Consider the following 13,467-nt stretch of genomic DNA (forward strand, 5'->3'; position numbering starts at 1 on the left):
AACTTGCCAAGGTAAGCTCACCAGTGAGCTGCAGGGCTGGGGACAACTGGGGTCTATTGCTCCCCTGACCAGAACATGTCAGAGCCTCCCTTAAAGGCCAAGCTTAGTGAGGGACAGACAACTGCTGAGTAGGGAAAGCACACTGAATCTGGAATCAGCTAAAATGGACTCTGTGCTCAGCTCTATCAACAACTAGGCATATAAGCTTAAACCACTTAGCTTTTAAGTTTTCTCATTTACCAAGTGAAGGCATTGGCTCAGCTAACCTTTTCCTTTTTTTTTCCCCCCCACAAAGATTTAATTTATTTGGGGAGGGGGGATATGAATGAGCAACCATCATGGGGAGTAGCAGTTGTAGAGGGAGAAACAGACTCCCTGCTGAGTAGGGAGAGCAATGCGCTCAATCCCAGAACCCTGAGATCATGACGTGAGCTGAAGGCAAATGCTTAATCAGCTGAGCCACCCAGGCCCCCCTTAGATGACTCCCAACAACCCTGTTAAACTCTAAGATCTGAAAAAGATAATCCTCCATCATCCTATGCAGGCTAGTTGGTTATATATCAAAAAGATACAACTGACTATACATCTATTCATTTAATACACTGACTAGTCATACAAGTATAGATACATATACCTCCATACATGTATTTATCATACTGATGATAACTTTGAATGACATTACTCACGGAGGTATATGCTTAAAAAAAAAAAAAAGGCCTTCTCTAACCCTGCTCTGTCTCCCACCCACCCCCCTTTCTCAAGTCTCAAAAAGCCAATGCAAAAGGTAAAAGATGTCTACCCATCACTGTGTGGTTCAGCTCTCTAGAATGGTCCTCTGCACCAAACACCTGAGCTGATAAATATTTCCGCCAAATTGTTTGTTAGGAAACGGCTGTGTATGGTGGGCAGGGTGAGGGAGACTAAGGATAAAAATAAAAGCTACACTGTACGAAGAGCCAAGCAGTAGGATAAGCACCTAAGACACATAACCTCACTTGGTCTTCAAACAAATCCCTGGGAAAGGCCACTTATCATGCTGGATGAGGACACAGCACGGGGAGGACCCACGGCTGAGGAATGACGGGCCATCTGTTCCCTTAATCACCACGTGATGCACACGGAACCCAGACCTTTGTGTCCCGTGGTCTCGCCAGCACAGTCCACTCTTCAGTGTTGGAGTATAATTGCCTAAAGCTTCTACAGAAAATCCTTCAAAACAAGTCTGCTCTGCTCCTACTGTGTGGCAGTGCTGTAAGGACAATGGAAGGAGTAAGAACTCCCTGCTGGCAACTTCTGCCCCCAACGTCTGTTCTATGCAGCAAGCATGGTTGTTTTCAAGCCAAAACTGAACCACATCCTACGCTAACTCAAACCCTTTAGAGGTTTTCTCCCTGCACTTAGAATTAAGCCCCAAATTTATATCAAGATCCTACAGAATGGGACCTGAACCCTGGATGCCTCACTCACCCTGCCCTCCATACAAGACCCTCCTTCCAAGTCCAAACAGAACATCCTTACCTCACAAGGATGGCCTGATATGTATGTGTAGTGGGGTGTGTGTGTGAAGAAAGGACAGCAAGTTCAACTAGCAATTCAGATAAATAATCTTTTTTTTTTTTTTTTTAAGTATAAGTATGTTCCATGCAGTGTTTGTCATCTACTTATAGTTTAAAGAAACTGGCTACCAGAAATTCAAATATCATTGGGTACCCTGTATTTTATGTGGGAACCCTCCACCTCAGAGCTTTTACATTTGTTATTCTTTCTCCCTGAAATACTCTTCCTTCCAGAGGGTTCCCATGTGTGACTCCCTTACCACCACACTATGCTCTAACTTCTCCTCAGAGAAGCCTTCCCTGACCTACTTACCCGGCTGCTCTGTATCCTAACTCTACTTTTTTCCCCCTTGGAACAGGAAGCACTTGTGGAAATGATTCTGTGTCCCATGTGAAAGATATTCCTCAAGAACAGAAATTTCAATTTGGCTGCTCGGGGCTCTATCCTCCGCCCTGAGAACAGTGTCTGGCATACGGTAGGGACTTGGGTCATTACTGGAGTGGTAAATGAATGGTTCAAGGACATGACTTGAGCACTAAAGATATTCATGATGATCCTCTTTTCTACTTAGGTGGCCCTTACTCGCCATTATCATTTCATGAGAACCTTCGGACAACACACTGAGGTGGGCGAGGCAGGCTCTCCCTCCATCTCACTGAAGAGAAACCGGGTGGAAAGCTCTAAGCCACACAGGTAGCTGTATCCAGACACATTATAGAGCCTCCCGTGTATTCCCTAATACTGTACATGACTGCCCCCTACCAAGGCAGGCAGGAATATTATAACCAGAGAGTTCTGGGCCAAACGTGTGACAGAGAGAGCCAATGGCTGGTCCAATCCAACACTGTTCTCTGGGGGCTAGGGAAGGGGCAGAACTTCAACAAAAGCTACAGTAAGTATTCCACATATCAAAACCAGTTGGGTGCTGATGGCAGGATGTCACAGAGTTTTAAAAATCCATCCCAAATCACCACAGGGAAAGCAGTGTCAATCTTCTCTCTCAAAGGGGAGACAGCAAGTGAATTCCTGTAGCCAAGCACACAGGGATGCATGGAGATGCTTTCCTATAACCAGCTCTCCCTGGGCACACGTCCTGCTGAGCACACCACAGTGGCAATGCTGGCCCCACTGGGCTGCAACTATACTTCGATAGCCAAAGGCACCCAATTTATAGAGATAGTCACATTCTAGACACAGGGGACAGAAAGCCTCTTCTGTGTTATGTAATTTTGCCTCAAGCATAGATGCAGGCAAATAATGCTCAAGTGACAACGAGAATAAAAGATGGGCAAGAAAGCTGTGCCTTCTAATATAATTGGCTCATTCCATTCTCTTAGTCCCTCCAATGTCTTATAGACCTAATATGAAAGAGCATTACATTAAATTGCGAATAAGCGCTTGAAATACCCCTGGCTTCAAACTTAATGTTTTAGCGGATTTTAATGTTATAAATTTCACAACATTTTTCTCAAGGTTAGAAAGGTGATAGCTGGGAGCAGTTACTCAGAACAAACAAACAAAAATCTATCACCTATTTTTTTTGAAAGGGATCTAAACAGGATATTTTATTAAATAAGTATGTATGCCAGACACCATTATATCTGTGAACAAAACAGAGAAAAATCTCCCTGGAGATTAGTTTTCTTGAACTTGTTTTTATTGTTGGATATTGATAGTCACCCCAGGACCTTTGCACTTATTGTTGCCATTGCCCATTAAATACCTCTGCCAGACATCTATACTTCTTACTCTCTTGCTTTCTTCAAATTCATGCTCCAATATCATCCTCTCATCTTCTCAGTAGGGCATTTCCCAACTACTTTATCTAAAACTGACACCATCATTCGTCATAAGTGCTTCTTAGTACCCTCTTCTGTTTTATTTTTCTCCATGGTGCTTAACACAATCTAAGAAATATACATTTTACTATTGTTTTTGTCTATCTCCCCCTACAAAACAAAACCTTAATGAGGAAAGCTCATCTTTCTGTTCATTGTTACATCCCCCAGCACTCAGCAAAACCCAAGAACAATGAAGGCTTCTGGCACCCAGATTGTGGTCTCTCACTGAGAGGAACTGGTAGTCCTCAGACAAATGGTCAATTCCACGTCTAGGGTAGAAACTGTGTCAGAGGAACCTGGAAGATTTTGTCAGACCAGATAGGTAAAAACCATTCGAAACTGTCCGGGTCATGTCGAAAGGATCCAGAAGACAACTGGCATTTTGAGAACTGGTAAGAAAATAACTGGAATAGTTTGAACGTAACAAATACGTTTCAATTGATGAGTTCATAATGATAAAACCAAGAAGCATACAAACAAACAAAGCACTGGTCACCAGTTGAAGATGCTAGGAAACCAACAGAGAAACAGGGTTCCTATGTGAGTGGTCACTCATGGAAACAAAAGACAGACGAAGAGTCACTTCTCTTCATAAAAGTATTCATAAGGGGTTGGTTGGTTGGCTCAATTGGTGGAGGGTGACTCTTGATCTCAGGGTCATGAGTTTGAGCCCCACAGTGAGGGTAGAGATTAAAAAAAAAAATTAAAGAAAAAATAGTCTATTAAGAAGGGACCCCTAATGAATCAAAGAGCCCAGGCACGGGTCATCAACAGCTGCTAATATCATAAAAACAGAGACACTGGGCATTGTGTGCCTCCTGACAGAAGCAGACAATATAATGAAGAAGTTTTGCAAAAAAATACTAAGCCTGACACTGATCAAGTCTCAGATCTAACCATTAATTTACAGGAAACCAACAGTAATACAAGGATCATCACCAGAATTCAGAGTGTAACAACCTATCTAAGGAAATGAGGATGTTCTTCCAAAAAAGACAAAACATAAAGGGAAGAACAAGATGGAAGGGAAACTAACATTAAGAAGAGACTTAAGAGACACCAACAATTTCAGTATATGATCTTTACTTGAAACCCAGTTCAAATAAATAAACTTTAATTTATAAGACTGCCTAGGAAAATGCGAATACTCATCAGGTATTTTATGATCTTAAGGAATTATGTTAATTTTAGATACAAGATGGTATTAGCAGTTACACTGGGAGTAGGTACAGGATTTCAAGGAGCCTTAAAGATATATACGGAAACATTTGTGGATCCTAAGACCTTTGGAATTTACTTCAACACAATGGGTCGGGGGAGTAATTGAAAAGATCTTGGCCATGAATTGGCAATTGTTGAATCTCATCATGGGCCCATAACGAGTTTATTATACTCTTCTTTAACATAGGTCTAAAATTTTCCACATTAAAAAAGTTCAAAACATAAAAATGTTGCAGCTCTTTCACTGGCATGCAGTAGGAATTGTAAGAGACAGTATCTAAAAGTTTGCAAAACATAAGTTGGAGACGACTGCATGGAAGCCCTGTCTGCCACATGCATTTTTTTTTTTCCTTTTTTTTGCCACATGCATTTCAAGGAGCCAAGAGGTGCCTTGCTGGTGTGGGGTTTGGCAAGTCCTGTCATTTGCCCTTCTCATGTGTGTTTAAGATTTTATTTACTTATCTGACAGGGACACAGGGAGAGAGGGAACAGAAGCAGGGGAGCAGGAGAGGGAGAAACAGGCTTCCTGCTGAGCAGGGAGCCCAATGTGAGGCTCGATCCCAGGACCCTGAAATCATGGCTTGAGCCAAAGGCAGACACTTAACAACTGAGCCATCTAGGTGCCCCGCCCTTCTCATGTTTGTAAGGTGGCAGCCAGAACAAGAAGTATAAGTACGCATGATGTAGTATGTGAAACTCACAAATGGGAGAGGCCACCAAGAAGATAAACTTGGAGACAGGAGGGTCTGAACAGATGGAACCAATAGATCAGTTAGTGGTACCAACACACTCAGGACTGTTTAAAAAAAATCCATTTCCTAGGAATGCATTAGAACTCAGGTAATAAAAGCAAGGAAAACACACCGATAAAAAAATCTACAAGGAAAGGCTGAACTCAAAAAGTAGCAAAACAGGATCATTAATCTCTGCTACCTACTTTACAGCCCCGAAATGATAATCTCACAGAAAAGGAATTCCCAATCTCAAATGGCTAGACCTTTCCAAAGTATGTGTTGATATTCTCAGGCAACAGTCGAGGGATATTTTTAAAATACTCCTTGACCTGTCCCAAAATGTTAGTTATGTTTTTTTCATTCAGGTTTTCTCTTGCTACCGAAACAGTCAATTCTTCATTGCTGCCCACTCTGACAAATTAGTCTACGCAACACCATTTCCAAGTTATCTCTAGCAGCCAACACAGCCCATAAATCCAAATCATTGTACTGGTTATTAGGATTTCATTTCATGCTCGCATTCACAAACATTTAAGCTTTCAACCTTTGCTGTTGGGCATTAATCTTGGCATTAATCAAGGGATTAAGTACGCTGAATTTAAACTCAAGGTTAATAGCATGCTCAGCCAATATTAGTTTTACATATTGCCAAGGGAAAACAGAAAGAGGCAAAGACCTTTATGCCTGTTGTTCCTGAAATATAAGACACAGATTGATGAGGAAGGCAGGAAATTGCCTCCTTTGTTCCTTCATGAGGGTGTCTCACACACACGCACATAAGCACGCGCACTTGTATGTCCAGTCCAAATTGGTGTCTGAAGCAACAGCTTGTATATATCCTAAGTTCCGGCAATCGATTGCTGGGCAATTTGCTTATTTTCGAGCAATTATACGTGCAACGGCAGCAGAAGTGTTTAAAATAAAAAAAAAGCACAAACAAATGAAGAAGTCTAGAAGGGCATGGAGAGTTGCTCAAGTAATTGGGTAAAGAGATAAAAATGTGTGGGTGTTCGGTACGTCACCACCATCTACCAGTGTAATAGCAACAGGGGGAAAGAAATTCATTCTAAATTTCATAAAATCTGTTAGCGGGAAAAGGCTCTGCAGAGGGCCAAGTTAATATACCTGAAACAATGACAGAGTAATTACTTTATAGAGCCCTGTCTCTGTAACAGGAGTAGTTACATGGCTCGCAAAAACAGATCCAGAAAATAAACTGCCCGATGATCTGGAAATGCAAGGCTGCCTAATGAAACATTCATTTACTCCCACCACCTGGAAAGGCTGAGCACCTGGCTTGCATGAGTTACGTCCACATGAGAATCAGTGTTATTTCTCTTTTATTTTGGTGGGGGGGGCATCAAAATTCTCAGTATTCGAAAACTGGCCATGAAGACTGATTAATGCAAACTAGCTAAATTAGAGCCATATTTCAAACACAATAGGTTTGGAACCAGAACTGAATGCAAAGTTAAAGGTAATAAATCACTTACTTACCCGAGTTCTGTTTTTCTTTGACATGAAGGGGCAACAGTAATGCAAAGGAGACGGCCACGAAGCACTTAGCCTCTCTGAGCTGTTCTGATTTGGCTGTTACTCAGAAGTGGGGGTGGAGGAGATAAATGAGATTGGGTATTTGAGGTGTCTGGCATACAGCGAGGCTCAATAATGTGTCATTCTTTTCCTTCTGTCTTCCGCTAACAAGGGCAGTGCCTGGACTCACACCATATGCAGTCCTGGGTCTAGCGTCAGATGCATTGCAAGCATCGCTGGGTATAACCTCAGGGGAAATACTGCTGGCTGCTTTTTCTGGGATTTACCAAGAAGGACGTGTGGACTACAAGATGGAGAGTGCACAAGCAGAAGTTCACAGACCTGTAATTCAGTGGAAATTGGCACACTGAGACAACCAAGAGGAAGAAAAAAGAAAGCTGAGCGCCATCTATCCCCTAGGACTGGGCGGAGTCTCACTGTCTGGATTCAACTGGTGACTGACCACAGTTACTTTGTGGCTTTTTTCATTTGTTTCTGTTTAAGTCCTGAGGTTAAACATTAATGGAAACCAGAACTGGCTCTTCCATGAGGATTAAGAAAAGAATAGAACTGACCGGAACATCTGCTGATCAAGTAAACAAGTTGACCAGAGATGCCTCCCTTCATTGTTTTTGGGGTGGCAAGGGAAACCTGGCATAGGACAGGCAGTTCAATCAAACAACAAAAAGAGGAAGGTTTCAAGATGAAGCAAGAGGGAAAACAGAGCGAAACAAAAATCTAGACCAAAAACAGCACTATAAAGACACAGATGCTGTCCAGGATTTGGAAAATATAGCCCAGAATTGGCTTTATGACCACCTCCAGTCATTTCAAATTAACAAGGGCAGGGATACACTGCTGGTCCTTAGATCCAGCTCCCAGTTCCAATGCAAACACAAGCATCATATGCAGAGAAAAGAATCAAGGGGGAACAGCTAGTTGCATTCTACATCACCAGAAATCAAATATCTAAAAATAAATTAGTGTTAGAACCAAAAATTGGTTCTAATTGTAAAACAAAATCAAGTCTCTGTATCAAATGCCTCCCAAATGGTCCTCAAATAATGACAGCGTCAAAAACCACACAAGCATCAATTGGGTTTTCTGAGTGTTATCTATCTGCCTGGCTCTATTTTATGCACATTCCCACAGACACTCAGGAATCATCACAGCAGGATCCTTTAAAAACAAAGTTAAAACCATTATTTTATAAAGGAAGAACATGAGGTGCCAAGAGGGTAAGTCACTTGTCCAGAAGTATAGTATTTAAAGAAAGTATCAAAGACAGTGTGAACTCAGCGATGAGGCGCTATGGCTGTCTTTCCCATCCAAGAGGCCACAGGGGTGAGATTCTCCTCCAACTCGTACAGAGTACCGATTAAGATGCCACAATAAAATGCAATCTTTCTAAAGTTTTTATTTATTTATTTGAGACAGCACAAACGGGGAGAAGCAGAGGGAGAGGGAAAAGCACAGACTCTGCTGACCTGGGAGCCTGATGCAGGACTCGATCCCAGGGCGCTGGGATCATGACCTGAATTGAGGGCAGATAGTTAGTTGACTGAGCCACCCAGGAGCCTCAAAATGCAATTATTCCTTTTTTTTTTTTTTAAATGCCAGAGTATCAAAGTTTCAGATTTAAACTAAAAAAGAAGTTCCAAGTGTTGTCTGCAGAGAAACTCGCTCCACCTTGCTCTGACTCTACTACCTACATCCATTCTTCCGCTTCCATTAGGCTCGTCCTGAGTGCACATCACGATGCCAAGAAACAGAGTTCTCACCAACTGCTGACATCTGATGCATGTAATAGATATTTGATAAGTGATCAGTGAACTGAATTCAGCTGAACAGAAAAAAAACCCAGATCATCTGCATGAGAAGAGAGAGGAAAAGTCAAAGAAAGTACCATTCCACACTTTGGAAGGAGGAAAAATAGGTCCGGGTTCTGAAATAAGACACGCCGGCTCCAGGGTCAAGAGCATATGATCCGTCACACCGTCCCCAGCCCCGGCTGCCCCACACTCCCCAGAGGCTGCTTGTTCTCATCTTAGCCACATCCTTCGTCCACTGCGAGTGCAGCTGGGTGGCAACTTCACAGGAAGAGAACTAGGTCACGAATAACCGTGGTCCCTCCCCATGTGGACCGGTCTCCACACATTCCCAGCTCTGGCTTGGGAATGGAGGGAAGATGGAGGGAAGGCTGGAGTGGGATGTAATGCTCCACCTGGACCTCAGCAGTATGCCCAACATGAGAAGTCTCAGGAAGGCGTGAAATTAGTCCAGTCTGTCAATCAGGGAGCACAGTTGGACTCTGGCTGAATTCTATCAAATGGAAAGGGGAAGGAAACTTTTGAAAATTAAACTGAAGGAGGAACCTTTTCCTTGGGGCAGGAAAGGTGCTTCTAGTTGACTTCTCACTGGAGTGCCAGTTCACCCAGGGCCCCAGGCCTCATTTTTCTGGAGAAGGAAACGAGAAGGTGGGCCACAGCCTACCCCAGCCCAAAACACACTCAAATAAATGCGAAAGAATTAATTTGCCAGCAGCATGCTAATGAGGAGCATCGCATACCCAACCCACAGTGCTTTTAATTTCCAAGAGATAATTTAACTATCATTAGCGCTGAGGCCTCTTCATGATGGCTGCGGGGTGGTCATGGTGCAACCATATTTCAAAAAAAAAAAAAAGTCTGAGTGGCTCTCAGAAGGGAAAGAGATATAAATATAAAGATAAAGGAAAGGGACAAACCCCACAGAATTCAAGGCCACGTGCCCTGTGGTGATACTGGTTTGGCCTCCATCCCCAAAAGCTGTCCCCTGTCCCCTTGTGACACAGACGGGAGGTGCCTGAGGCTCACATGAAAAATTACAGCAGAAGTATGTCATTAGCCTCAAAATGGAGGCATTCTCTTTCCTGCGTTATAGCACCAGGGAGCTGTTATTAACTACTGGTCAAATAGCAACAGCACACCGCAGTAGACAGCCTCTGAAATTAGCCAGCACCCACTTCACAAGCCCCTAGGGCTGCCTTTGTCCATCAAGGGTGGAGGGGAAGCCAGCTTCTCACTCCCTACTCAGTTCTTCCCCATACAGTCTTAACTCTGCCCCAACCCTTCCATTTTCTTCAAGGTGAAACAGAAATCATCAAAGCGTATTACAAGCAATTCCATGTGGCCTATGCAACACTGTGCTTAAAAAAAGCTGCTATTTGAATTTAAGGGCAGAAATGAAAATAAAACTCAGCTAAAAAGGTTTTTAAGAAAAGCTAAAAATAGCTCAGCTTCTAAGCAAATACCTACTTCAGCCAATAAGCCCAAGAAAAAGATGCTCAACGTCACTGATTATTATGAAAAGGCAAACCAAACCGCAGGGAGATACCACTGCACACCTGTTAGTGTGGCTAGTCTGACCAAACAGAAAACAACAAGTGTTGGCAAGGATATGGACAAACTAGAACCCTCATGCACTGCTGGGAGGAAGGGAAAATGAAGCCATTGCTGTGGAGAAGACTGTGGTTCCTCAAAAAATAGGAACAGAATTGCCGTATGATTCAGCCACTCCATTTCTGGATATGCACATGAAGGAAGAGAAAGCAGAGTCTCAAACGGTTGTGTGCACACCCATGTTCACAGCCACATTATTCACAATAGTTCCAAGGCGGAAGTAACCCAAGTATCCATCAATGGATAGATGGATAAGCAAAAGGTGGTATAGTAACACAATGGAATATTACTCAGCCTTGAAAAGGAAGGAAATGCTGACAGGCTATAAACATGAATGGAACTTGAGTATATCGAGTTAACTGAAATAAGACAGTCACAAAAAGGAAAGTACTATGTAAATTATACAAATAGTGAGAAGAGTCCAAATCAGTGAGACAGATTAGAATGGTTGTGTTCAGGGGCTGGAGGTAGAGGGCAATAGGGAGTCACTGTTTAATGGGTAAAGTGTCAGGTTTGCAAGATGAATTATCAGGAGATGGATGCTGGTGATGGTTGTACCACAGTATGAATGTACTTAATTCCTCCTAAATGGTCAAGATGGAAAACTTTATGTTTACTAGATTTTATTAGATTTTTTTTTTTTTAAATCAGGGAAAGAAAATGTAAATAACTACATCAGCTTGTTGTTTCCCTCAAGGAAGAAAGAATTATCCTATTTAGGAGCCGGGGAAAATAATGAAGAAAGGAGCCACAGGTCCACCACGTAAAAACAATACACATTTCTCGACTTTTCGAATTCCAGGCTCAGCTGCAAACCTGACTAACCATGCCTTTCCACACCCCAGAGCCAGAGAAGCGACTCACCTCACTGAGGTAAATAAAAAAAGAGCAGGTGGACCCATCCACTCCATAATCTGCGTAGCAGGGATCCGAGCGCCACATATCTTTCATCCACTGAAACGACAAGAGCCAGATAAGGACAACCATGAGCCGCCTGTTACTGATGGGCCCACACATCCGCAGACAGAGAAGGCAAGGCTTTGAAGGGCAAGGAGCACTGAGTGGCTCAGACTTGGGCCTGAGGATCAGAGTCACTGAGCTGAGGTCGGGACAACAGATGCCCAGTTCCCAGATGGTCCATAGGGAGACACTGGCTTGAGATGAGCCTTAGCAGAGGTGCTCAGGATAGAGGAAGGCTGCAAGACATACAGGGCAGTAAAGCCCAGGACAGCCAGTGGCCAGGGGACATTTATCAAAAACAGATGCCTGAGGGGACCGTTGTGTCAAAACCCTTCTCCCTAGAGAGCTGTAGTTTCACGAGTTTCAGTACCAGGCCTGGAACAGAGAGCATGAATGCAGGCGTGCGAGGTGTGCATGGCACGCAGGAGTCCTGAACAGGAACCGTGCCGATGCTTCCGGGCTGTGGTCTCACCATCCTAAGTATATATTAGAACTGAGACTTTTCTTTGAAAACTGCTGAGCAGGGGAGTGGTCTCCCTCAGGCAGGCCATATAAAAAGGGATTTTTTAAAAAAATGTGAAGAGTGAAAGAGTGTCCAAGCATCTCTAGTTACTCAGCTGCAAATGCTAATGTGACATTTAAATCACAATCTGGAGACCTCATGGCTGGGGCCTGGGTACTAGGGGAGAGGGAGGCTGGACCCCACATAATGGCAGCCCCTTGTCAAAGGCCCTTGAAGGATCACCTGCTGGAGGCTGGGAATGCCAGGGGAAGGCGCTTCAAAGACACAGCAGGGGCCCGAAGTGGCCCAGGCTCTTTCAGTCTCACCAGTTAGAGGCATTGTTGACTAACCCCATGGAGTTGGCATAAGCAGACAAGGGTTGTCATGGCCACAGTCCCAAAATGGCAGGATTGAGGTACCCTTGAAATGAGCTCCTTAAAGAGCTTGCTTGCCATTTGGGTTACTGGGGAGTTACAGAGAGGGGAGAGGAAGGAAGAGGCTATCGGGTGCAGACTGAAGATGGGGGGATGAACAGATGTTACTTCTGCCTTACCTTGATTTTCCCCTCGCAGTGGGGGTAGCCATCCATAGGAGGCAATACACATTTTTCTTGAGCTCCATTAATGATATCTGTAAGACAAAAGAAAACAAAGGATGCCATAAAGTTCATGAAACACAAACCTAACACCCTTGCAAGTAAGAGGCAGGGAAAGAAACAGAAAAAGGGAGTCTATACTGAGAGCCAGGCTCTGACCCGTGGAAACCCTCCAGAGGGCCACGGCTCCAGTTGGTCTGCGGCAAGGACCCACCCGCCATGCGGCCTCGCTTGGAAGGATGAGCTACACCAACCGCAGTGCTTGCTGGAAAATCTGCAACTGGAACAGAATGCAAATGGAGACCAGGCAACAGAGCCATGAGACGGGGAGAGACCACGAGGACTGGCAGGGCCATGCTACACTACGCAGACAAACTGAGGTCAGGGGCAGCTTCAGGACATGTGCTTGAGCGGCCGGCTAAAGACAGGCAGACAAAACTGGTGTACAGAGAAGTACAGAAAGCCGCCGACACATCTGTGAGGGACAACTCCTTATGGACCTGGTTCTTAAATTTCTGCAGAGGTCTCCTTACTGCTTCACATATTTCCTCACAGGTCAACCCCCCTTCTAGGAGTCAGCTCAAATGGATTCTTATTCCTTTTGACGACAGAGTCAAAACTAAAAAGAAACCTAAAAAGCTTACTCGTTTAGTGGTAGCCAACGGCCAGATCCGTAAACCACTGAGCAGCAGTGTAAACACATTATGTGAGGGCGGACCAAGGGAAGGACACCCACCCCAGTCTCTAGGCTCAAAGAAGGCTTTCTGGATCTAGTGACATCTCAGCTAAGATGACAAGATGAAGCAAGAGTGCACCAGGTGAAAAGGCCAGGGAGACACGGTGTGCAAGGACCTGGGGAGGCTCCAAATGCAGGGACACGCTCCAAGTGGAATTTGGAAATGGGAGGTACTGAGTGGTCAGACTGGAGATCAGGCAGGGCCCAAACCGGAAAGGCCTCAGGCAACTGCCCTGACGAATACTTCAATCTTTGAGCAAAGGATACAGGAGAACACCAAATGCTTTTAAGAAGGGAATGGTTAAGATCAGACTGATGTTTAGGAATCCTCATTTCAGCTGGAAACTG

The 13,467-nt window shown here is 44.0% G+C and overlaps 1 protein-coding gene across 3 annotated transcripts in view; it reads right to left on the reverse strand.

The window, feature by feature from the left end:
- The window catches only part of MGAT5 (alpha-1,6-mannosylglycoprotein 6-beta-N-acetylglucosaminyltransferase), a 337,143-nt gene that overhangs the window by 130,266 nt on the left and 193,410 nt on the right, over window positions 1–13,467 (reverse strand). For all 3 annotated transcript variants that reach the window (XM_059394405.1, XM_059394404.1, XM_059394406.1), the window contains 2 exons: window positions 12,342–12,418; window positions 11,191–11,280 (listed from right to left, as the gene is read on the reverse strand). In XM_059394405.1, the coding sequence (XP_059250388.1) occupies window positions 11,191–11,280; window positions 12,342–12,418 (167 nt within the window). The remainder of the gene's footprint in view (window positions 1–11,190; window positions 11,281–12,341; window positions 12,419–13,467) is intronic.

The sequence above is a fragment of the Mustela nigripes genome, chromosome 3, assembly GCF_022355385.1.
Source record: "Mustela nigripes isolate SB6536 chromosome 3, MUSNIG.SB6536, whole genome shotgun sequence".
NCBI lineage: Eukaryota > Metazoa > Chordata > Mammalia > Carnivora > Mustelidae > Mustela > Mustela nigripes.